The sequence below is a fragment of the Oncorhynchus nerka genome, linkage group LG12 (genome assembly GCF_034236695.1).
Source record: "Oncorhynchus nerka isolate Pitt River linkage group LG12, Oner_Uvic_2.0, whole genome shotgun sequence".
NCBI lineage: Eukaryota > Metazoa > Chordata > Actinopteri > Salmoniformes > Salmonidae > Oncorhynchus > Oncorhynchus nerka.
Window position 1 is genome coordinate 50,651,925 of NC_088407.1, and position 27,277 is coordinate 50,679,201.

The following is a 27,277-nucleotide window of genomic DNA, read 5'->3' on the forward strand; positions in this document are numbered from 1 at the left end:
AGACAGACATGAGTGGAGGGAGGGAGGGAGAGAGAGAGAGACAGACAGACATGAGTGGAGGGAGGGAGGGAGAGGAGAGAGACAGACAGACATGAGTGGAGGGGAGGGAGGGAGAGAGAGAGACAGACAGACATGAGTGGAGGGAGGGAGAGAGGGAGAGAGAGAGACAGACATGAGTGGAGAGAGGGAGAGAGGGAGAGAGAGAGACAGACATGAGTGGAGGGAGGGAGAGAGGGAGAGAGAGACATGAGTGGAGAGGAGAGAGGAGAGAGAGAGACAGACATGAGTGGAGAGAGGGAGAGAGGGAGAGAGAGACAGACATGAGTGGAGAGAGGGAGAGAGGGAGAGAGAGAGACAGACATGAGTGGACAGAGGGACAGAGGGACAGAGGGACAGACAGACAGACGAGTGGAGGGAGGGAGGGAGGGAGGGAGACATAAACAGAGATGAGTGGAGGGAGGGAGGGAGGGAGACATAAACAGAGATGAGTGGAGGGAGGGAGGGAGACATAAACAGAGATGAGTGGAGGGAGGGAGAGAGGGAGAGAGGCAGACAGATGAGTGGAGGCCTCGGATGGGGCCACAGTGTCTCCTGACCCCTCCTGTCTCAGCCTCCAGTATTTATGCTGCAGTAGTTTGTGTCGGGGGGCTAGGGTCAGTTTGTTATATCTGGAGTACTTCTCCTGTCCTATTCGGTGTCCTGTGTGAATCTAAGTGTGCGTTCTCTAATTCTCTCCTTCTCTTTCTTTCTCTCTCTCTCGGAGGACCTGAGCCCTAGGACCATGCCCCAGGACTACCTGACATGATGACTCCTTGCTGTCCCCAGTCCACCTGGCTGTGCTGCTGCTCCAGTTTCAACTGTTCTGCCTTATTATTATTATTATTATTATTCGACCAGGCTGGTCATTTATGAACATTTGAACATCTTGGCCATGTTCTGTTATAATCTCCACCCGGCACAGCCAGAAGAGGACTGGCCACCCCACATAGCCTGGTTCCGCTCTAGGTTTCTTCCTAGGTTTTGACCTTTCTAGGGAGTTTTTCCTAGCCACCGTGCTTCTACACCTGCATTGCTTGCTGTTTGGGGTTTTAGGCTGGTTTTAGGCTGGGAGAGAGACAGACAGACAGAGATGAGTAGAGGGAGGGAGGGAGGGAGACATAAACAGAGATGAGTGGAGGGAGGGAGGGAGGGAGACATAAACAGAGATGAGTGGAGGGAGGGAGGGAGGGACAGACAGATGAGTAGAGGGAGGGAGGGAGAGAGACAGACAGACAGAGATGAGTAGAGGGAGGGAGGGAGAGAGACAGACAGACAGACAGAGATAAGGGAAGACAGGTGGAGAAGAGGGCGCTCAGGCTCAAAGAAATATGGATGGAGGAAAGCGTGGAAGCAAGGAAGTGTGAAGGAGTGAGATGGAGGGAACCAGAGATTAGAGCAGAAATTGGAGAGAGGAGCGGGTGAGAAGAGGACAGTACCAGTACACAGTACTCACCAGCCGAAGCAGAAGAGGGCCAGGTAGAAGCCAAGTAGTGTAGCCACCACATGCCTGATGAAAGGACTGGCCTTACTGGGGTGGAGATAGAGACGGAACCACAAGGCTGTGAGCAGGGCAAACAGCTGGCACACCACAAAGTTCACCTGGGTGAGGAGACACACAAAGGAGTGTCACTACATTAGTGAGTTTTGTACCATCCTAAATAAATCATATTTTTCACTACAAGAGTGAGAACAGTGCCTTTTTCCAGCAGACAGACAGACTGTGGGAGCTGGCAATGCAACATGGGAGGACACGTTTTGTTGATAGAACAAGAACAAGATTTTGATAAGGCTCTTGTTTGTCTTGATAACTGGTTACGGCAGGCATAGAGGACACACTTTAAAAAATAGAGATTTTTTTAGATCTTTCCGGGAACCGGTTTAGTTTCCTCTGGTTTATTCCATGTGAGCAAAGCCTGGCGTAAAAGCCTAAACACCACCAATTCAGCGCGAGACTGGCGGTGCTCTTTCAAGGATGAACAGAGATCGACGCCAACACACCCACACAGTGCATAGCCCATCTTATCGATTGCAGCAGGCAGAACTATTGCAGGAGCCGCCGGGCTGCTAAAGTCAACAACAGGGACAGCAACGATCGGTTACACTTAGTCACCTATTACCTTTCAGTGATTCCCGGCACCCAAAAGCAAAGAGACTGGTCACACATTCAATCTACAATGAGAAATGACTAGTTGTTTTCCCATTCCTACGCACAATAGAGTATTCCAAAAGGACTGCTATGGTACAATACAATTATTCTTCAAGAGAATATATATATATATATATATATATATATATTTTAACCTAGGACTGTGACTAGGCTATTTAGATAATGTGTGTGTGTTACTTTGCTTGATGTGCGTGTCCACTCCACCGCAGCCTCATCCATCGGTTCCTCTCATCCTCCAGTGTTTCCACGGTGAATCTCATTCTTCACTTGAGGGGGGATGCAGATTCACACACGCCTCGGTTTTGACGGCCCGGCACCCAGATCGAATTTGGAACGCTTTTCAGGTTGCCTTCGGCTTACTGTACGTCCAACACTCTTCCCCCACCACCACCTGGCCTCAGGAGCCTGCGCCTCCGCGCTTGTTCACTTACCCATCTAAGTGCCGCGCTACGTTGTCCGCGCAATGCTCAAGGGGAAGATGCCGAAGCAAGACTGAGGAAAATAAATAGACAAACTGATCCCGAGCATCTCCTACTGGACTCACTAGTACGACTGTAGTCGAAGGCCAGTCACTGAACTCCTCAGCCACTCTCAGACAGCTGTGACACTAACCATTTCTCGGGACAGTTGTGGTGAAAGCGATCGGAATGAGTGTTGTGACAGCGGCGTCGCGATCATATCATCCCATAATTATTATTTTTTTATACACGTGACTAATATACTGTGGATTTGGATTTGAAACCGCTATGGAGAATGTACGTAGGTTAACATTTGACAGACAAAATGGTATTCGTCTACAAAACAATGCCGCCTGCCACACAAGCAGTTGAGTAACTGAACAGAGTCACTGGAACCAACTGGGCGGTAAATAGCACAGAGGGAGGACACGGCCCCGTTTCATTCCCTAAAGTGTGGTCTCGGAGCGCGGGGGTCAAAGCAGCTTTACCAGGCACGACCCAGACTGACTGGGGCTGGAGGGTTGGGTAACAGTAACAATGGAAGCCCCCATGATTATGATCAGCACGGTTTGATAAGCCATAAGGTATGAGTTAGTGATACAGAAATACACACACTATCAACAACAAATGTCAAATAAAGAAATGAAGAATTATCAGTATGAGATAGATTTCTATTTTTCCACACACTGAGGTGTATAGACAGTATATGAAAAGAAAAAGGAGAATACAGTACATATATACACTCATTATTGTTGTCATTCTATTGTGTTACCTTTGAATTTAGCTTTTTACTTTAGTTTATTTAGTCAATATCTTCTTAACAATTTCTTGAACTGTATTGTTGGTTAAGGGCTTGTAAGTAAACATTTCAAGGTAAGGTCTACACTTGTTGTATTCGGCACGTGACAAATACAATTTATTTGATTTGAAAGTGGGTGGAAAAGTATGGCAACATTAAAGTGAACAGTGTGTGTGTGTGTCCGCCCGTCCGTCCGTCCGTCCGTCCCCACCCACCCACCCACGTCAGTCCCCGCCCACCGTCCTCCCACAGCAGTCCCCACCCACAGTCCTCCCGCGTCCATCCGCACACCCGCGTCGTCCGCGTCGTCCGCCCCCTGCCCCCCCATCACTAGTAGCCGTTCAGTGTCGACACACCGACAGCGACTTTAGCTGAGACGACACCATTGACATGCATAACAAAACATCCGTCTACTTTCAGTTAGCTCATGGCAGCAACTGCATTTTACAGAATACAGTAGAATCATTGTACTTGTAATCTGCACCTAGGCAATCTAGGTTGTCCCTGTAGATCGAGAAAATGAACAACTAAGAAAGAATCTCTCTGACTTCTCAAACCCCGGCCTGGTCGGTTTGCTTCGCAAGCGTTCCCGGAAATCTCGCGGCGTTGCGCCTCTGGGTTTAGAACCAGTGTCTCGACTATCTGTTGACTGTGCATTTTGAGTTAAAGGGAGAGCTTCGGTTTGGCTAACAGATGTAGTGACAGTTAGCGGCTGCTGGCGCTAACCACTCGTGGCATGAGCCTGAGTGTATCATATCAGCACATATTTACAGTACACAGTTTGCCTGTTTCACTTCAGGCAAACAGGAGTAAGAAGAGCACAAACAGGAGTAAGAAGAGCACAAACAGGAGTAAGAAAAGCACAAACAGGAGTAAGAAAAGCACAAACAGGAGTAAGAAAAGCACAAACAGGAGTAAGAAAAGCACAAACAGGAGTAAGAAAAGCACAAACAGGAGTAAGAAAAGCACAAACAGGAGTAAGAAAAGCACAAACAATGGCGGCGCTGACTTCTTGTTGTCCTCCCACTTCTATCGTTATCGGTATCATTGTTTGGGGAATGAATGCTTTCTGGTGCTAACGAGGCGATAATTAGGATGTGGATCGGGTGAAGGGCCATTTGGTCTACATTATGGAGGGAAAGGGAGGTGGAGAAGAGAACAGTTTTGCTTTAAAGCAATAGTTTGTAAAACCGTGGTCAAACCTTTGAGTCATCATCACTTTCTAAGTCAAAATGCAGGCCGAGATCTACAGCTCAGATTTTTTTATTTTACCTTACTTAAAAATAAGCCTATGCAACATCAACCCACTAAAAACAGTACTGTAGCAGTGAGGTTTGTGCAGTAGACTGTGGGCCCAATAAATTATCATCGCATCCTGGCCTTGCTTGAATTGCCCTGCCAATGGATTGTTGTACGGACCATGTAAAAAAATATATTTCATATTTGGGAGGTAGGCTATATGATCACACCGGTAATAGTTCAGTAGCTGCATTACTTGTGATGCACAGCTGAGTGAGCATATTTAAATAAATTCACTTTTTAAAGTTGTACTGAGCTGATGGGGCCTGTACCGCCGCGGACCCTGGCCAAAACAGGCACACAGTCTACCAGCTGATGGCAAAACCCGAGTCGCACCACATTATTTCTGCCTCACGCACAAATTCATGGTGTTACTCCAAGAACAGAGAAAGTGAAATATTCCTCAGTAAAAGAAAGACCCAAGCAGCTAATAATAACGCAAGCCTATCGATAGCCTACACTTCCCGACTCATTTCAGCTGCAGTGCTGGTTGTAGCGCGAGTGGAAGTAGGAGGAAGGTGCATTTTATGGCATATAAAAAGTGAACACTTTATTTTTAAGTGTTGACAAAGCTGAGTATGAACTTAAACTCGGTCATACAAACAGCATCTATATTACAGTATTTGTTGACAGTCTCTCTCCAGTCGTGGTTTTAAAAACCATTTTGAAATCTCACAGTATCAACTTTGCTGTTGCTTTCTTTAACGCCTGCTATGTTACTGCAGATACTAAATCGAAGCCATTCGATTGGACAGCGGTAGGCCTATATGGTATAACTGATTTTCTCTCCGGGCATGCCGGGAAGGCAGAGTTTGTACCTTCAGACACATGAAATGGTTCCTAAATAAATAAAAATCGGAACACTTCACCTACCTGATGCGCAGGGCAGCTGAATCGGGTGCACCTACCGGCAATAGCGATAGACCGCAACAATAACAAAAAACAGGAACGCCAAACTTTACCGGGGTTGTTTTTTTACAGAAACGTTTGGCGATCGACCAGTAGGTTAACCGGTTATGGCTGCATCCCTTTGTTCTCAATTTCCACCTGAAGACATACCCAAAACTGCCTGTAGCTCAGCCCCAGAGGCAAGGATATGCACATTCTTGGTATCATTTGAATGGAAACATTCTGAAGTTTGTGGAAATGTTAATTGAATGTAGGAGAATATAACACAGTAGATCTGGTGGAAGAAAAAAGAAAGAGCATATGTTTTCTGTTTTTTATTGTTGTAGTATCATCTTTCACACTTTCATACTAGAATAGCCACACAGTCAGATAGGATGCTGGAGATAATTTTGATGGATAACACAAGAAGGCAACAGTAGGTGTGCAAAGTTTCAGACTGATAACTTCAGGAATGGGTGAGCTACATGACATTTAGCATGAAGAAGTCATCCAGGTGTCCCACACAAGTTGCCCAAATGTACCCAAGTGGCCGAATTGGTGAAATGACCTATAACTATATACAACAGTGCAAATAACTATATACAACATATCAAAAAGCAATTCTAACACACACAACAACAAAAAATGTTAAAAAATATTAGAAAATAAATATATACAAATTTAAAACAGTACACCCTTTGGAAGTCCTCGACACAATATGTTGCTGCCTGTGCCATGTCCCATATCAGTCTCTTTCTGATGTAAAGCAGAGGCAAACTGAACAAGTGGTGCATTTCATGCGACACAGAACACAACGACACCTCCATGCTGTGCCCTTTTGGCCCTGATGCACAGTCATGCCTGCAGTAATGAACTGTGGCATATGAACACCACTGGGGGCAGAGGTAGAGCTGGCAGCTTGGCACCGGGGGCTCCCAGTCGGAGTCGCTATCACTGTGAAAGAAAACATTTAAAAAAATATTTGTATTGTATGAGCCTTTTATCATCACATAAAATAAACATATATGGAGGGAACAGTCACTAAGGTGAAGTGCTGTTCCATTCAACTCCGGCCATTGTTGTAGGCCTGCCCTCCCCTGAACAGCACCCAATGGCTATTTCATATGGAAATGGAGAGGAGTAGCAGGCGCAGTGGCCATGTGTGTGTTTGCTGTTCTACTCCATTCCATTTGAATAAAAAAATTGAAAATATAATCTGACATGGAAAATATATACACTGCTCAAAAAAATTAAGGGAACACAATGTAACTCCAAGTCAATCACACTTCTGTGAAATCAAACTGTCCACTTAGGAAGCAACACTGATTGACAATACATTTCACATGCTGTTGTGCAAATGGAATAGACAACAGGTGGAAATTATAGGCATTTAGTAAGACACCCCCAATAAAGGAGTGGTTCTGCAGGTGGTGACCACAGACCACTTCTCAGTTCCTATGCTTCCTGGCTGATGTTTTGGTCACTTTTGAATGTTGGCGGTGCTTTCACTCTAGTGGTAGCATGAGACGGAGTCTACAACCCACACAAGTGGCTCAGGTAGTGCAGCTCATCCAGGATGGCACATCAATGCGAGCTGTGGCAAGAAGGTTTGCTGTGTCTGTCAGCGTAGTGTCCAGAGCATGGAGTCGCTACCAGGAGACAGGCCAGTACATCAGGAGACGTGGAGGAGGCCAACAACCCAGCAGAAGGACCACTACCTCCGCCTTTGTGCAAAGAGGAGCAGGAGGAGCACAGCCAGAGCCCTGCAAAATGACCTCCAGCAGGTCACAAATGTGCACGTGTCTGCTCAAACGGTCAAAAACAGACTCCATGAGGGTGGTATGAGGGCCCGACGTCCACAGGTGGGGATTGTGCTTAGAGCCCAACACCGTGCAGGACGTTTGGCATTTGCCAGAGAACACCAGATTGGCAAATTCGCCACTGGCGCCCTGTGCTCTTCACAGATGAAAGCAGGTTCACACTGAGCACGTGACAGACGTGACAGAGTCTGGAGACGCCGTGGAGAACGTTCTGCAACATCCTCCAACATGACCGGTTTGGCGGTGGGTCAGTCATGGTGTGGGGTGGCATTTCTTTGGAGGGCCGCACAGCCCTCCATGTGCTCGCCAGAGGTAGCCTGACTGCCATTAGGTACCGAGATGAGATCCTCAGACCCCTTGTGAGGCCATATGCTGGTGCGGTTGGCCCTGGGTTCCTCCTAATGCAAGACAATGCTAGACCTCATGTGGCTGGAGTGTGTCAGCAGTTCCTGCAAGAGGAAGGCATTGATGCTATGGACTGGCCCGCCCGTTCCCCAGACCTGAACCCAATTGAGCACATGTCTCGCTCCATCCACCAACGCCACGTTGCACCACAGACTGTCCAGGAGTTGGCGGATGCTTTAGTCCAGGTCTGGGAGGAGATCCCTCAGGAGACCATTCGCCACCTCATCAGGAGCATTCCCAGGCGTTGTAGGGAGGTCATACAGGCACGTGGAGGCCACACACACTACTGAGCCTCATCTTGACTTGTTTTAAGGACATTACATCAAAGTTGGATCAATCTGTAGTGTGGTTTTCCACTTTAATTTTGAGTGTGACTCCAAATCCAGACCTCCATGGGTTGATAAATTTGATTTCCATTAACAATGTTTGAGTGATTGTGATTGTTGTCAGCACTTTCAACTATGTAAAGAAAAAAGTATTTAATAAGAATATTTCGTTCATTGTAGGATGTGTTATTTTAGTGTTCCCTTTATTTTTTTGAGCAGTGTAGTTATTCGTTTCAAAATGTATACCTTCACGAATTTGGCCACTTGGGTACATTTGGGCTACTTGTGTGTGACACCTGGGTGACTTCATGATAAATGTCATGTAGCACACTCATTTTGGAAGTTATCATTCTGAAAGTACTGTTGCCCTCTTACGTTTTTCACTGAAATTGTCCCCATCTGAATGTTTGTTTTATCTTGTTCATTTTAAACGAAAAGTACACGTGTCGAAGGAACAGTACTCTTTCCCTCCACCACTCCAAGAAACAGCCCTAGTCATTACCATGGAGCGACATTTACCCTGCACAACACACCATGACACATTCAAAATCACACTTCTAAAGCTAGCATAAAAACACACAAACTCCTCTTCGATTCCTCGCACTAGGTCAGTCGAAGGTGCACACAGACCGCTCTCCAACGGCTGTTGATGACATAAGTGACCCTTAATTACGCTACTCTAAAAAAAATCCTATTCAAACCAATACAATACCACCAATGGAAAGCTGCTGAGCAACGACTGCATACAAATGAGGACTGGCTCTGAACGCAAGAGTTGTTGCATTTACAGTGTCCCTACACGATGCTTGGTTCAGAGCTAACGGAGAGCGAGAAAGGAGGAAAGATGACTGCGCTCTGCTCCACCCAGGCCTCCACACTTCCCTCAAACCCCCCCCCACAGCCATCTGGCTCCCTCCACTTCTACACGACAACTCCAGCTGATGAGCTAAATTAAACCTACGATTTAAAATAAAAAGGGACAAGAGTGAGAGAGGAATGGGTGGGGTGGGGGGAACAGAACTGCCTTGACAGAGGGAAGCGAACATCGACTATAGGGAAAGACTGAGAAAGGAAATAGACAAGAGTGAGAGAGGAATGGGGGGGAACAGAACTGCCTTGACAGAGGGAAGACTATAGGGAACTGATCGACTAGAGTGAGGGAAAGACTGCCTTGAAAGGAAATAGACAAGAGTAGAGAGTGAGAGAGAATGGGTGGGGGGAACAGAACTGCCTTGACAGAGGAAGCGAACATCGACTATAGGGAAAGACTGAGAAAGGAAATAGACAAGAGTGAGAGAGGAATGGGTGGGGGGGAACAGAACTGCCTTGACAGAGGGAAGCGAACATCGACTATAGGGAAAGACTGAGAAAGGAAATAGACAAGAGTGAGAGAGGAATGGGTGGGGGGAACAGAACTGCCTTGACAGAGGAAGCGAAGATCGACTATAGGGAAAGACTGAGAAAGGAAATAGACAAGAGTGAGAGAGGAATGGGTGGGGGGGGGGGGGAACAGAACTGCCTTGACAGAGGGAAGCGAAGATCGACTATAGGGAAAGACTGAGAAAGGAAATAGACAAGCGTGAGACAAGAATTAGTACAGTACAGGGAGGCAGAAACAAACGAGTAAAAAAAGAAAAGGGAGTGACAGGAACACGTACTGTAGAGGGACAGCCCTAAGGGGTTGATAGTGAGACTGCACCGACTGACAAATGTCTCCTGCGGTTTCCATAATGAGTTTCAGGAAGGCTGCTTATCTGAGCCTTCCACTCCATGCAGACTCCCTCCTCAGTCAGCTACTCGGTCGCTTTTTAAAGCGCCGCCCTACTTCAGGAGAAAAAAAACAGGCTGACACAGGAGTTCCTCAGCTTAACGCCAGTCAGCACTAATCGCTAACTAGCGATTCCACTGTAGGCTAACATCTGCATGCTGTCGCCTGTCTGTCTCCACTGAGACCAGTTAGCTAGGGCCCTGCTCCTCACAGATAGAGCCTTTCCAACAGATGGCTTAAGTAAGCGGGTGAAGGGAGTCGATCTCAGTCTAGGTGGATCAGACTCAACTGAAGCCTTGGAGAAAAAGTAGAGGGCTAGGAATCAGCTCCGAAATGTGCACATACAGTGTATCGACAAAAGTACGTGGATTAGTGGATTTGTCTATTGCAGTCACACCAGTTGATGACAAATGTATAAATTCGAGCACAGAGCCATGCAATCTCCATAGACAAACATTGGAAGTTGAATGGAAGAGCTGAAGAGCTCAGACTTTCAAAGTGGCACCATCATAGAATGACACCTTTAAAACAAGTCAGTTCATAAAATGTCTGCCCTGGTCAACTGTAAGAGCAGTTATTGTAAAGTGGAAACGTCTAGGAGAAACAACGGCTCAGCCGCAAAGTGGTAAGCCACACAAGTTCACAGAACCCCCGAGTGCTGAAGCACGTACAAATGGTATGTCCTCGGTTGCAACACTCACCACAGAGTTCCAAACTGCCTCTGGAAGCAATGTCAGCACAAGAACTGTTCGTTGGGAGCTTCATGAAATGGGTTTCCATGGCCGAGCAGCCGCACACAAACCTAAGATCACTAAGATCACGCACAATGCCAAGCGTCACGGCTGGAGTGGTGTAAAGCTCACCAGCATTAGACTCTGGAGCAGGGGAAACACATTCTCTGGAGTGATGAATCACGCTTCACCATCTGGCAGTCCAATGGATGAATCTGTTTGGTTGATGACAGAAGAACGCTACCTGCCCCAATGCATAGAGCCAACTGTAAAGATTGGTGGAGGAGGAATTACATTTACATTTAAGTCATTTAGCAGACGCTCTTATCCAGAGCGACTTACAAATTGGTGCATTCACCTTATGACCTCCAGTGGAACAGTAGTGCATCTAAATCTTTTCAGGGGGAGGGGGGGTGAGAGGGATTACTTTATCCTATCCTAGGTATTCCTTAAAGAGGTGGGGTTTCAGGTGTCTCCGGAAGGTGGTGATTGACTCCGCTGTCCTGGCGTCGTGAGGGAGTTTGTTCCACCATTGGGGGGCCAGAGCAGCGAACAGTTTTGACTGGGCTGAGCGGGAACTGTACTTCCTCAGTGGTAGGGAGGCGAGCAGGCCAGAGGTGGATGAACGCAGTGCCCTTGTTTGGGTGTAGGGCCTGATCAGAGCCTGGAGGTACTGAGGTGCCGTTCCCCTCACAGCTCCGTAGGCAAGCACCATGGTCTTGTAGCGGATGCGAGCTTCAACTGGAAGCCAGTGGAGGGAGCGGAGGAGCGGGGTGACGTGAGAGAACTTGGGAAGGTTGAACACCAGACGGGCTGCGGCGTTCTGGATGAGTTGTAGGGGTTTAATGGCACAGGCAGGGAGCCCAGCCAACAGCGAGTTGCAGTAATCCAGACGGGAGATGACAAGTGCCTGGATTAGGACCTGCGCCGCTTCCTGTGTGAGGCAGGGTCGTACTCTGCGGATGTTGTAGAGCATGAACCTACAGGAACGGGCCACCGCCTTGATGTTAGTTGAGAACGACAGGGTGTTGTCCAGGATCACGCCAAGGTTCTTAGCGCTCTGGGAGGAGGACACAATGGAGTTGTCAACCGTGATGGCGAGATCATGGAACGGGCAGTCCTTCCCCGGGAGGAAGAGCAGTTCCGTCTTGCCGAGGTTCAGCTTGAGGTGGTGATCCGTCATCCACACGGATATGTCTGCCAGACATGCAGAGATGCGATTCGCCACCTGGTCATCAGAAGGGGGAAAGGAGAAGAAAGGAATAGGAATAATGGTCTGGGGCTGTTTTTCATGTTTCGGGCTAGGCCCCTTAGTTCCAGTGAAGGGAAATCTTAAAAGCTACAGCATACAATGATATTCTAGATGATTCTGTGCTACCAACTTTGTGGTAACAGTTTTGGGAAGGCCCTTTCCTGTTTCAGCATGACAGTGCCCCCGTGCACAAAGCGAGGTCCATACAGAAATGGTTTGTCGAAACCGGTGAGGAAGTACATGACTGGCCCGCACAGAGCCCTAACCTCAACTCCATCAAACACCTTTAAAATGCCTTGGAACGCTGACTGCGAGCCAGCTCTAAATCGCCTAACATCAGTGCCCGACCGAACTAATGCTCTGGTGGCTGAATGCTCTTTCGGTTTTTCCCCCATCCAGACTAGACTGAGGAAAAAACCCTACTCTACAAATACTTTCAAACTAGATTCAAGGAAAACTCACCGCTGTGCAGGTGAGAGTGTGTCTGTCCAAACGGAGAATCGTTAACATTCAAAACAACATCGCTTCTCTTAAAACCAGAATCCTCTCTTTTAGGGAATACAAATCACTAAGAAGAACATGGAGTCCACTGTGGTGGCTGAGGAGTATTTCTGGTGATGTCATGGCCCCAAGCAACAGCAATATCCATCTAAATAACTGGAAATTGAGGGCACGGAGCCGAAAGTATCTCCTCTGGAATACCACAACTGAACACACATTCTACTGGTGAGTGTTATTCAGTGGGTAGAATCTACTACGATTTCAATAGTTGTGGTCAAGACACTAGACTTTTGAGATGCCCATTTTAACGAAACCCTGGCTGGCAATGGGCGCCAAGGCACAACACTTTATTGCACATTTAATTCAAACTGACGCATTTGGCGAGGTTCATTGGCACAGTACACGCAAGTACACGTATTCACAGTAAAAGTAGACAAATGTACACGCCATTCACAAAATGTACACGCAGCGTTTTGTTTTAAGGATTCACTCATACAAACCTGCTGTTCAAACAGCACCTGTCAAACTGTCATAGTATCAGAGGACATTGGAGTGAAACTCATACTGGCTACAATTGTTACTTTAGTCTCACGTTGTTAAAAAAAATAATAATACTGACATGGCAGAGTCACACGGAACACAAATGACAGATGTGGTGTTTTACCCTCGTGCACATATTACGTTACCCGACCTCCCCCTGTAAAACTACTCCCGTCCCAATAGGGCTATACACTAAAGCAATTATCTGGCATTCTGCCAGTCAGCTTCAATTACAGGTGATCAGATGTCACATTCCATTAAATCAGTTGTCATTCTTGCTTACTTGGCAGCCATGACTAAGAATTACCCTGTAATCAACAGGTATAATTACATTACTGAGAGGACAACAGATTTGCATTTTGTGCAGAGAGAATTTCCTTGCATCTCATGAACGGAGAAGAGCTCTTTGAAGGAAGACTTAGGTGATCTTATGAAACGCTTCTCATTTGAATATTATGTGAAGTTACATTTTTGGACAAGGAACAGTCTGCTAAGCTGTCTGCGCTCGGTCCTAGCGCAGAGACATTTAGATTTGCCATTTGTGAACACTAAATGCCAAAAGCCCTGGTTACTCTGCCTGAAAGGGCATCTGTAACTACTTACAAAAAAAACTCTGGTTGCGTCAACATTCAGCAAAACATAGCCTGGATCAATTTGAGAAACCATAAAGAGATTCAGCACCAATAACTTAATATTCTACGACGAAGAGCGATTGAAGTTGTGTTTTCAAAGCGCCCGTTACGCTAAACGGTGTTTGCAAACGACAGCCCCATAAGGTTAAGCTGCACTTAAAGAGAAGAAGCTTGTCACCTGGGGGTGGGATGCTTAAGGCGTTTTTCACACACACACACAGATATTCAAGCCTGAATTTTTTTTTTAAAAGCCAAGAGACAACTACTGCAGCATTTATTCACTTGATCCTCATCTGGAGCTCTAGTATTGCCCGTTCAATCTGATATGTTGTGGGCCTAACTGTCATCTTGGCAATCACAGCGGATTACGAGGATGTCATTTAATGGTGCTCATGCTAAAGACACCCTTGATTAGGCTAATTATCTTGGCTCGAAAGGTTATTTGTCAATTAACCGGCAGGAAGGCATGGAGATGAGTGAGAAACTACCAGTCAGATCTGTTCTAGCTGGTCTGGACAGCAGAGAAAAATGAAAAAAAACGATTGCGAGAATTAGACATTGGTCTCGCTAGAAGGATCTTATGACAGGTTCTCAGACGCTCTAGCTCTTGGGCACAACAAGCAAGGAGACTTCACTACCTGGCAGACATACCCCTTCTCTGTTTCTATGCATATTTGTGTCACGTGAACGTTCAGTCAGTAACTGTTCCGCCAAACTGTGACAAAGGACACCTCTCTCGATGTCAGGTGAATTCCTTCAGAGAAAAGCTTTGGCAACAGATTACATACAGTGCTGTGGAAAAGTAATTGCCCCCTTACACTCAATAACTGACTGGAAGCAAATGCTTCCTGTAGTTGTTGATCAGTCTCACACGTTGCTGTGAAGGAATTCTGGCCCACTTTCGCATGCAGAACTGCTTTAACTCAGCAACACGTGTGGGTTTTCAAGCATCAACTGCTCGTTTCAAGCGCCCGTTGACAACTTCTCAATTGGGATTAGATCTGGACTTTGACTAGGCCTTTCCAAAACTTTAAATTTGCTGCTTTTTAGACATTTTCATGTAGACGTGTGTGTTGTGGATTGTCCTGCTGCATAACCAGCATCAGCTCACAAACGGGTGGCCTGACATTCTCCTGTAGAATTATCTGGAACCATGAATTCTGCTCTATGGCAAGTCGTTCTGAGGCTGCAAAAGCATCCCCAAAAATAGAGAAGCACTGAACTACAGCACTGTAGTTCAGTGTGAGACAAATGGCAAAACTTGGTGTACAAAAGCACTTATGAAGGAGAAAAACTGAAGCATTTAACAATGAGTCTCTGCCATTACTTGATCTGCCTTGAACAATAATGTGAACACGCATCTCCCCGATCACATTACAGTCAGCAAGAGGGAATTCTTCTGCATGGGGAAACAATGTGAACTATGCAGTTTGGGCTGACTGCCGGACAAACCTTATCAAAAACAGACCGCTGAGGCCTGCAACTCTAGAATACAAAAAGGAAACAACTCATTCTGGAAGCAGCACTTGGAAATATACTTTCACAACACAATTGTCTCCAAAATCTGCAGGATTTGTCGTCTTTGCAACTGTGGTCTCCATAGCGATTAGCCACATAAAAAGTCAGATCCAGGAAAGGCCTGTGTGCACGGTCCAAATGGCAGAAAAGGACAATAGCTAACAATGGCCACCCCACAGCTTTACCCACATTCGGCATTCATAAGTCATTCAGCGGTCTAGGGCATGCTTTTATGACTAGGCAGCAGCTGGCCTTGTTAGGAATAGCAAACAATCCTAGCTTTCTTTGCCCCCCCCCCCCCCCCTCCCCTCAGTGCAGGCCTATACACCACATGTGGATTTTAATTGTGCAAAGGAGGAGCTCTCATGCACCTTGCATCCAAGCAACGAGCATGGAAAGCAGCAGCGTAGAAGAGCTGACAGGCCAAAATAGTGGTGACAGGAAAGGAGAGTAGTGCCAATGCACAGTATCATTTCAATGACTTGAAAAGGTGCCAGGAGGCCCTGGTGCCACTGGACAGGATCAGATATGGCAGAGGTCCATTGGGGCACCCAGGTGTTCTTGTATCGGATCTCCTCTCCTAGTCTCTCTCATTGTGTGAGGTCATTCAATTCTGAACACCGCAAAGCCCGCAAAATCCAAACAGTTGGGCATAATAATGAAGGTGTGTGTGCGCGCGCCGTCCCTCCCAGAGTGCTGGTCAGTACATAGGGCAGGGGATAACAGTCTAGAGGAAGTTCCCAGATTTTACAGGTGAGATGAGACCTACAAATTGAGGACAAGCTGATAACTGTGAAACAAACATTCTGGATAATATAGAAATTCTGGAACTATTTATTGATCAGCATCTCGAAAAAGAAACGGATACATCGAAGTGAACGAGAGAAAACCTTTGAGGAGTTCTGCGAGCGGAACTGAAGGGAAGCCACCGTCTAAAATTACAAATCTAACATTGGAGGGGGGAGTTTTTATAACCGTCTCCAGAAGATAAGAGCATTGCTTTTTTTTAACGGAGTCTGAGTAGCCTGAGCTACTGGGGGAGGTTGAGGCCTTAAAGCAGGAAAGGATTATAGTAATAAAATGGAAGAAATATGAGCAGAAAATAAGATGTCTAAAACTACCGTGGACTAAAAAAGGCACTACAGAGGCGCTATGATATGGTAACACAATGAAAGCCAAATTACTTGATCTAAAGTGCAGAAGTATGAAAAATAGTTATAATGGGGGAAAAAGGGAGGATGAAAACAAAAACTATCAGTCAACGGAGGAAAAAGTCAAGGTGTTCACGAAACTTAATCGCAAGATGACAGACGAACAGGTGGAAACAATTAATTGTGCATAACTTAAAATAAGGTTCTACTTATGGTAATGCAGAATGGGTGTGATGAACTTATCCTTTGTCTATTTAGGCAATATGGAACTTGACTATATGGCCTAATATCAGGTTGATTTAGGTGAAGGTGTAAGGCTGACCTTCTTTATGATTGCTTATTTATTTAATGGGAAGAATGGTATTTCTAAGGTTGTTTTTTTTGTTTGATATGACCTAATTGTAAAGGTTGGGTATATTATTACTTAAAAGATGCTATCTATCTATCTATCTATCTATATATCTATATATATATATATATATATATCCCTCGTTTGCGGATGTGAATCGGAACGATTAGCTTTTACGATAAAACTTTATAAATATGAATAGATTTATTGTAGGACTAGTATAAATGATTACAGAATTTAAAACCTGCCTAGGTTCTCTATTGGAATAGGCCTATACGATCCTAAAATAATTTGTATAATTACCCTTTTACATTTAAACATTTTTAAACCTCAATATAAAAATATATAAAAACGTAAAGGATGGCTATTCCGATTATACCTAATCCATTTGCCCGTGTGTCAACAGGGTTGTTGTCTCTATTAGTGTGTGGTGGGCTGGTTAACCTCTCTAGGGTATGTGGGACACGAGCGTCCCATCTGGTCAACATCCAGTGAGATTGCAGAGCGCCAAATTCAAATACAGAATTACTCATTTATAAAAACATTTTCCATAGGTTTAAAGATTAACTTCTTGTGAATCCAACCACGGTGTCAGATTTTTTAAATGCTTTACGGCGAAAGCATACCTTACGATTATTTGAGAACATAGCCCAGTTGACAAATTATTACAAACAGTAAGCAGCCAAGCAGAACCTTTACAAAACTCAGAAATAGAGATTACCTTTGATGATCTTCATATGGTGGCACTCAGAAGACATTCATTTACTCAATAAAATGTTCCTTTTGTTCGATAAAGTCTCTTTATATCCAAAAACCTCAGTTTTGTTTGCGCGTTTTCTTCAGTAATCCACAGGCTCAAATGTAGTCAAAACAGGCAGACCAAAAATCCAAATTGTATCTGTAAAGTTCATAGAAACATGTCAAACGATGTTTATATTCAATCCTCAGGTTGTTTTTAGCCTAAATGACCTATAATATTTCAACTGGAAAATAACATCGTCAATATAAAAGGTAAACAAGAAATGCACTCTCGGTCACACGCATGAAAAAGCTCTGACATGTCAGGGTCCACTCATTCAGACTGGTCTTCCTCCCTCATTTGTAAGAATACAAGCCTGAAACCATTTCTAAAGACTGTTGACATCTAGTGGAAGGCATAGGAACTGCAAATTGAGTCCTAAGTCAATGGATACTGTAATGGCATTGAATAGAAAACTACAAAACCAACAACAAAAAACACTTCCTGAATGGATTGCTTTCAGGTTTTCGCCTGCCAAATCAGTTCTGTTATACTCACAGATGGTATTTTAACAGTTTTGGAAACTTTAGAGTGTTTTCCATCCAAATATACCAGTTATATGCATATCATATCTTCTGGGCCCGAGTAGCAGTAGCAGGCATGCTTTTCATCCAAAACTCCAAATGCTGCCCCCTATCCTAGAGAGGTTAACACTTGGATGACTGATTAAAGTTAACGGTAGAAGCAACAACAACTGGAAGCACTTCTCTAAGCAAGAGAGAGGTATATTATATATTTCTACATAAGCTATTTATGCTACCTTTAATATTCTTGATCCTAATGATATCGGCCGAGGTGTAAAATAGTTCACTTGCTCTGGATTGTCAGTACTGAATGTATTCTTGGCTATCGTGCCATGGCTTTGTCAGAATCGATTGCAAGTTAAACTTGGGTATTCCTTTATGGGCAGTGTGATTCCTAAAACACATTTTTACTTGCAGTCATTAGCGGCCGTTAGAATCTGTTCCTTTTTCCCTATTGTTTTTGTTGGAATACAACAGGATATAATGAGGACTACATGAAATATGTCTTGCAGGTAATGGTATTAAGAAACATTTTTTACTGGTCTTGCAATATATTTAGGTTGTCCTGACATGCTTATAGCCTTGCTAGGACTTTCTAAATATGAGCATGCATTTATAAAGACTGTGCTGTTATTAATTCTATTAATATTATCTATTATTGTTACAAAAATAAAATGGACCGTTTCCCTTGTTATTTGGTTAGTTCTCTTAAAATAGCAGCCTCATCGATATTTATCTTATGGGAATGACCATATTTCCATCTGGCCGCCAAGGGTTTGCCCCAGGACGCAAAGGTGTGCCTTAAGTCAGGGAGAAGGTCTGCTGGTCTTAGTGACAACCAACCTAAATATGGGGGGGGGGGGGGTTTAGTGGGGGAGATAGGACATTTGGCAGTTTACAAATTTGCAGCTACAGTATGCTTAATTAACAGTGTAAATATTGTGGTACAGCTATATGGACACTTAATCATCATGGTGCTTTTTAAAATGGTATGTTTACCAACATTGTTTGTGGTAAGTATAATTGAAACTTGGGTATGATTATGGTAAGTTCCACCATAATTTGCAAATAAATTCATAAAAAAATCCTATAATGCCATTTTCTGGATTTTCTTTTCTCATTTTGTGTGTCATAGTTGAAGTGTACCTAGGATTAAAATTACAGGCCTCTCATCTTTTTAAGTAGGAGAACTTGCACAATTGGTGGCTGACTAAATACTTTTTTGCCCCACTGTACTTATGTCATGCAATAAAATGCAAATGAATTACTTAAAAATCATACAATGTGATTTTCTGGATTGTTGTTTTAGATTCCGTCTCTCACAGTTGAAGTGTACCTATGACAAGAATTACAGACCTCTACATGCTTTGTAAGTAGGAAAACCTGCAAAATCTGCAGTGTATCAAATACTTGTTCTCCCCACTGTATATAACCATGTACCACCACACACACAGTCCATATCGCTTCTCAACATCTGATAAACAGCAGCAGATGACAGACTCATCTGACCGAATGCCTGCATTTTCCTTGTCATAACCATGACATCACTACCAGCAGCAGATCTTTAGAAACACACTCCTATATGGTTACATTAAACCCCAAAGAGTACTGAACGTCGCACACACTGCCAAGATTAGAAGCCCACAGCCCAGAAATTCTCTTGAAGGAACACTACTTTCATTCTGGTCCCCACTCCCTTCAGAAAGAGTCGGAGGATGAGAAAAAAAGAAATGGCCTCGTCACTCATTAGCATTTCACCATCTTTCCGTGGCATATCGTTATGCCTTATTCTCCACTATCATCTTATTATCTGCTCTGGTACAGGATGACTCATACAAAAGTGTGCATTGGCAAACGGCTTCGAGAAAAAGGAAAGTTGACGGGCGCATAGATCCAAATCTAGAACGACAGATGATGAATGTGGGTGTAAATAAACGAAGGTTGTGAGACGGAGAAACAAGGGAGGAGAGTTGAGAGAACAGGACCGGTTTGAATAGTAAATCTTCATACATTTCCTTGGGCGTCAGTCAAACACCTGGGTGCGAGATGCATATTATGACGACATTAAAGTCGGACGTGAACAGGGGATCTGTTCACGCACAACACTGAGGCCGAGGACGTAAGCAACCTGGTCACTGAAACAGGACAAACCTCGACAGTGTTTACTTGAGGTTAATTCTGCAATTAAATATTTGATTTAAAAACAAAGCACATTATCGATATCCCCCTGAGGGAGACAACTCTTCTATTGTGTTCCTCGGACGATAGCCAACATGGCTGTGTTTGAAAATCAAAACGGAATCAGCAGGAGCCACACAGCCATGTCACAGCAGTCACCCCTGGAAAGATCATGGTTGGCCTTTTCATAGTGCTGGATCACAATGGGGCCCGGTCTCCATCTGAGACTATTCACGCTCATCCACTCTCCCAGGAGCTTCAGGGAAGTATGCTCTCAGACTCTCACTTAGACAACTCATACTAGATGAATGGAGTAGCACTGTACTTTAGGCCAAGACTGGTGCTGTGATGACGAAGAAGGCCCCGCATTCCTATTTCAGTGTCAAAGACAAGGGCGGGCCACACCTTTCCACATACTACTGGCCACAAAAATGTATTTGAAATTAAGTAGTCCAACTCTCAAACCTAATAACAGCCTCCTTCAAGGCCAACACCCCTGCAAGACAGCATGTTTTCAACTTTCATCTCCACTTCTCTCCTCTTCCCCCATCATCGTTCCCCCTAGCAGAGGGGAAAGAGAGAAAGAGACACGGAAAAGAGCGGGGCTGAGGTGGCATGTCTGCTCTGGTTAAGCAAACATGCCACTCACACGCAGACACTCACAGATGCACACACACATGCACACTAGAAGCCAGACAGGGGCTTGGCTTATGCCATGGCTCAGCTTTCCATCTGGGTAAGAGCAGAGAGAAGCAACATCTGTCATGACTTGAGGAGCTCTCCAAGGCAGACCCTGGCAATCAGGATTTCATCAGCAATGAGAGAGGCACAGCCTTAGTCTACATTGAATGCAACTAAAGTGTATTCACTGTGAGGGTACAATGTACTCTTAACACAAAGAACAAAAGCGGGACAAACCCAGACGGACAAAATGTCTGGCAATCGTGAACGGCCTACACTTGGATTTATTCCAGACAGTTCGCTACGCACGTGCTCCTGAAAAAAGAAGAAGCGATAGCTTGAGGTAGTGCAACGCTGAATGGAAATGAGAAATGTTCAGTGTAGCACAGAGCTCCATCATCTCATCATTCAAAATGACCTCTCGCCAGCACAAAGAAAGGACCGCTGGCGCACACAGACAGCGGCCCTCACATCTCTGTGCTGATCCACTGATCACAGGCAGGCTCTACAGGCCGGGCTATAAATAGCCAGACGATCATCAGGTACTCCACAGTGTTGCCAGCACACAGCCTTACTGGAGATACTACCTTAGTACATTCTGCCAGCCACCCTGCCCCGCTGCTCTCTGCACAGCCAAATACACACGTGCAAGTAGACTAAAGAACTGCCAGCGCAGAGCCAGGGTGTGTGTACCTTGGATCACGGGTATTGAGAAATGGAGTGAGGCCTAATAAAAATTCAACTGCAACCACCCATAAAATCTGTTAGCATAGACAGAGCAAGCTTCTCTCACTGCATCCTTTCTCTTACCAAAAAGGCAGCTTTGTATACTGAAAGCGACCACATTCAAAACAAAATTGCTGCCACTAAACACAAGGCCCGGTCATCATTTGTGTGACAAGCTACCCAAATATAACCCAGACCAAACATTAAAGACTTATTTAGGTTTCTGACACATATGTGTCTTACAGAGTTTCTTGTGTGGAGGTCTGGGATGGGGAAATGGGGAGGGTTAAGTAAAGCTGCTCAGGGCAGGATACATCAGTTTGACCATAAAATCCACTTTGGACTGATAAAGGTGTTTGGCTTAACTTTTTATTGCTGCAGGGGCAGTATTGAGTAGCATGGATTAAAAAGGTGCCCATTGTAAATGGCCAGATTCTCAGTCTCAGTTGCTAACATATGCATAGTATTATTAGTATTGGATAGAAAACACTCTAAAGTTTCTAAAACTGTCAAAATATTGTCTGTGAGAATAACAGAACTGATATTGCAGGCGAGACCCTGAGGAAAATCAAAACAGGAAGTGGCTTCTATTTTGAAAACTCCATGTTCCATAGCCTCCCTTTGCTGGATTTAAAGGGATATGAACCAGATTCCTTTTCCTATCGCTTCCTCAAGGTGAAAAATGAGCCAGAACGATAACAACGCTGAATGGCATCGCACCACATTCAAATAATATTACTAGAAAATATTCATAAAATCACAAGTGCAATATTGCAAAACACAGCTTAGCCTTTTGTTAAATGATGCTTTACAGCGAAAGCAATACAAGAGTTTGTGTAAGTTTCGTGATCGCTCGACAAAACAATAAGTACACTTAGCATGAGGTAACTTGGTCACGAAAATCAGAAAAGCAATCAAATTAATTGTTTACCTTTGATGATCTTTGGATGTTTTCACCCACGAGACAACAAATGTTCCTTTTGTTCCATAAAGATATTTTTTATATCCAAATACCTCCGTTAGTTTGGTGCGTTATGCCCAGGAATCCACCGGAAAGAGCGGTCACGACAACACAGACAAAAATTCCAAATTATATCCATAATGTCTACAAACATGTCAAACTCTTTTTTTATAATCAATCCTCAGGGTGTTTTTCAAATATCTATTCTATAATATATCAACCGGGAGAGTTGGCTTTTCACTAGGACCGGGAGTAACAATGGCCACCTTTTCTCTTTTGCGCACAATTCACTCTGAGAGCCCCCCCCACCTATCCACTTACGCAATGTGGTCGTTCTTAAAAACAAAAGCCTGAAACTATGTCTGAAGACTGTTGCTAAATACGGCTGCTAGAATCCTGACTAGAACCAATTTTTTTTTTATCATATTACTCCAGTGCTAGCCTCCCTACACTGGCTTCCTGTCAAAGCAAGGGCTGATGTCAAGGTTTTACTGCTAACCTACAAAGCATTAGATGGGCTTGCTCCTACCTATCTCTCCTAATTGTCCCTAGAATTTCTAAGCAAACAGCTGGAGGCAGGGCTTTCTCCTATAGAGCTCCATTTTTATGGAACGGTCTGCCTACCCATGTCAGAGACGCAAACTCGGTCTCAACCATTAAGTCTTTACTGAAGACTCATCTCTTCAGTGGGTCATATGATTGAGTGTAGTCTGGCCCAGGAGTGGGAAGGTGAACGGAAAGGCTCTGGAGCAACGAACCGCCCTTGCTGGCCGGTTCCCCTCTTTCCACTGGGATTCTCTGCCTCTAACCCTATTACAGGGGCTGAGTCACTGGCTTACTGGGGCTCTCTCATACCGTCCCTGGGAGGGGTGCGTCACCTGAGTGGGTTGAGTCACTGACGTGATCATCCTGTCTGGGTTGGCGCCCCCCCCCTTGGGTTGTGCCGTGGCTGAGATCTTTGAGGGCTATACTCAGCCTTGTCTCAGGATGGTAAGTTGGTGGTTGAAGATATCCCTCTAGTGGTGTGGGGGCTGTGCTTTGGCAAAGTGGGTAGGGTTATATCCTTCCTGTTTGGCCCTGTCCGGGGGTGTCCTCGGATGGGGCCACAGTGTCTCCTGACCCCTCCTGTCTCAGCCTCCAGTATTTATGCTGCAGTAGTTTATGTGTCGGGGGGCTAGGGTCAGTTTGTTATATCTGGAGTACTTCTCCTGTCCTATTCGGTGTCCTGTGTGAATTTAAATGTGCTCTCTCTAATTATCTTTTTCTCTTTCTTTCTTTCTCTCGGAGAACCTGAGCCCTAGGACCATGCCTCAGGACTACCTGACATGATGACTCCTTGCTGTCCCCAGTCCACCTGGCTGTGCTGCTGCTCCAGTTTCAACTGTTCTGCCTTATTATTACTGGACCATGCCGGTCATTTCTGAACATCTTACATTTACATTTAAGTCATTTAGCAGACGCTCTTAGCCATGTTCTGTTATAATCTCCACCCGGCACAGCCAGAAGAGGACTGGCCACCCTTTGAGATATCAGCTGATGTACGAAGGGCTAGATAAATACATTTGATTTGATTTGACACCTTGAGGAAGCGATAGGAAAAGGAATCTGGTTGATATCCCTTTAAATGGAGCAATGGAAGGCTATGGAACATGGATTTTTAGAAACTTCAGAGTGTTTCCTATCCACCAGTAATAATAATAATAATAATAATAATATATTGCCATCTGGGAAAGAGTAGGAGGCAGTTTACTCTGGGCACACCTTTCTTCCAAAAGTGAAAATGCTGCCCCCTAGCCCCAACAGGTTAAGACAATTGATGTATGGATGACTCATTGAAGACTGGGTTCGTGCAGATAACCAACAATTTACGACTTTTGGAATGAGACTAACGTGAGGTACAGTAAATAATTCATTAATTCGAAGACTAATTGATCAGTTAAAATATCTGAAAAGTTATTTTAGGAAATGATAACTTTGTAATCTGAATATTTTTCCTTGGTGCCCCGACTTCCTAGTTAATTAGTTAGTTGATCGCACAGTAACTAATTACAGAGAATCGTTGATAAAATCTATAAGTCAGTCAGTTAATGATAGTAAAGACACGGCAATAGCATCTGACTTTGACGATGCCTACCCGTGCCACCTGGGGGTGGCCCAACACATCTGCCACGCTGATCCTCAACAAGGGGGCCCCTCAGGGGTGCATGCTTAGCCCCCTCCTTCACTCCCTGTTCACCCATGACTTGCATGGCCACGCACGACTCCAACACCATCATTAAGTTTGCTGACGACAACAGTGGTAGGCCTGATCACCGACAATGATGAGACCTCCCTATAGGGAGGTCAGAGACATGCCAGTGTGGTGCCAGGGCAACAACCTCTCCATCAACAGGAGCAAGACAAGAGCTGATCATGGACTACAGGAAAAGGAGGGCCGAGCACAACCCCATTCACGGGGACGTAGTGGAGAGGGTTGAGAAATTCAAATTCCTTGGTGTCCACATCACTAACAAAAGATCATGGTCCAAACACACCAAGACAGTTGAGAAGAGGGCACAACAACACCTAAGACTTGACATGGGTCCCCAGATCCTCAAAAAGTTCTACAGCTCCACCAGCGAGACCATCCTGACTAGTTGTGTCACCGCTTGGTATGGCAACTGCTCGGCATCTAACAGCAAGGTGCTACAGAGGGTAGTGGGTACAGCCCAGTACATCACTGGGGCCAAGCGTCCTGCCATCCAGGACCTCTATTCCAGGCATGTCAGAGGAAGGCCCTTAAAATGGTCAAAGACTCCAGCCACCTTGGTCATAGACTGTTCTCTGCTACCGGAGCAAAGTCTAGGTCCAAAAGGCTTCGTAACAGTTTCTACCCCCCCCCCCCCCCAAGACTGCTAAACGGTTAATGAAATGACCCGGGTTATTTGTATTGACCCCTTTGATTTATTGTTTATGCTGCTGCTACTCGCTGTTTATCATCTATGCATAGTCACGTTACCCCTACCGACATGTACATATTACCTCAACTAACCTGTACCCCCGCACATTGACAAAATTCTGCATTTTTGGTTAAAGGCTTGTAAGCATTTCACGGTAAGACCTACACCTGTTGTATTCGGCACGTGACAAATAAAATGTTATTTGATTTGACAGCACAGAGAAAGATGGGGGGGAGAGAGAGAGAGGCCTATGTGGGTTGTTTCACATATTCCTCCACAAAAGTGCCCAATATAATGTGTGTGTTTGTTTTGTGTGTCTACATCCACAGCTGTACAGTGTTTCTATGTACTCAGTGAATGTGCCTTTGTTTCTGCCCTCTCCATACTATTTTCCTTTCTCAAACGGCCATTGTTTGATGACTCCAAAGTTATGCGCATAACTCTCAGCTCCACTGACTCGTACAGCTAATATGACTTAATGGCACCGATGCAGTCCTCTCAGGGGGCTGTCAGCTAGCACAGGAGTGAGGTGTACTCGTCGGTCAGGGGGGCGTGTTGCACAGCCTTAATAGGATCACGGATGGTTCTGGCAACAGTCCAAAACAGCCAATAGTTTTATATTGACCTTTATTTCTCTGTTGTCCTGTTGCTCAGAGTGAGCTGCTGCTGCTCGACCCAAGCAGCTCAGAGTAGAATCCGCTCACTCCGGTGCGAGTACACATCATTACATAATACTTACAACTGCTGTACCAGTACAGCGATGTCCTTGTGTACACTCTAACGATCACGTAAATCCATCAGCAATTATGGAACCAAACATAGCCTGAGGTCAGGAAGCAGCTGACAAAGCAGCCTGTTTTAACAAGTATAGTGGCAAACGGCTCCTGGAAATGTACTGTAGGCTCGGTACATGTAACGTGACACTATTGAGCGGCGTACTTAAAGTGAAGTGACTGCTCAGGTCTTTGTTAACACACTTGTTCAAATATGATTCCACTCCATTTATCCTGGGTGATGGCAAGTTCACAGTCTAGAATCCACCTCTCGGGCTTTTGGGGAGAGAGCATGAAGCCTGACTCACTTCAGCAGTGCCTGGGCGACAGCTGCTGTCAATGCCTGGGTTTGAGCCCAAGTCATTGGCTCCAGTAAAAAACACCTATGGGGCCCCTTCAGTGACACCAACCTGGCTTTAGGAAACCAGCCGATTGCCTCTTGGCAGTGCTGCAGAGGAGTTTGTCTTCTAACATTGTATGTCAGGAGCCTAGCGTGGAGGCAGTGACTAAGGTTTGTATAATGCTTCACGTGACCAGTGGTGCGACTGAGGAATGGGCTGACCGTCTCCCCTTTCAATTCACACAGCGCTGAGAGAAAAGAAAAAGAAAAAAGGTGTAAAAACCACATTACACTTGAGAAACAGCCTGCACTTGGGTGTTAATGTTCGAAATGCGTAACCCATCTTCCACTGTTCTCTTTATTTCAGACACACGGCCTTAGTCACAATCCTTTTGTAACCATTGAATCAGTACAGGAAGTTCAAAGGTGCGCGGTTTCGCAACGCTAGCTCGGCAGTAGACCTGTAAAATAGCTTTGAAATCACTCACCCATGTCCAGCGTTTACACCCTAAAAGACATCGCTGCCTTTCTTCCTCACGTCCTCCCTCATTTAATACATCCTCATTGGTGTTTCTCATTACCGGCTTTCTTCCTCACGTCCTTCCTCATTTAATACATCCTCATTGGTGTTTCTCATTACCGGCTTTCTTCCTCATTTAATACATCCTCATTGGTGTTTCTCATTACCGGCTTTCTTCCTCACGTCCTCCCTC

General features: G+C 45.0%; 1 protein-coding gene across 1 annotated transcript in view; it reads right to left on the minus strand.

Annotated features, from left to right (window-relative positions):
- mboat2a (membrane bound O-acyltransferase domain containing 2a) overlaps positions 1-27,277 on the minus strand; it is a 103,293-nt gene that overhangs the window by 62,483 nt on the left and 13,533 nt on the right. The window contains exon 2 of the mRNA XM_029675072.2: positions 1,493-1,638. Within this exon, the coding sequence (XP_029530932.2) occupies positions 1,493-1,638 (146 nt within the window). The remainder of the gene's footprint in view (positions 1-1,492; positions 1,639-27,277) is intronic.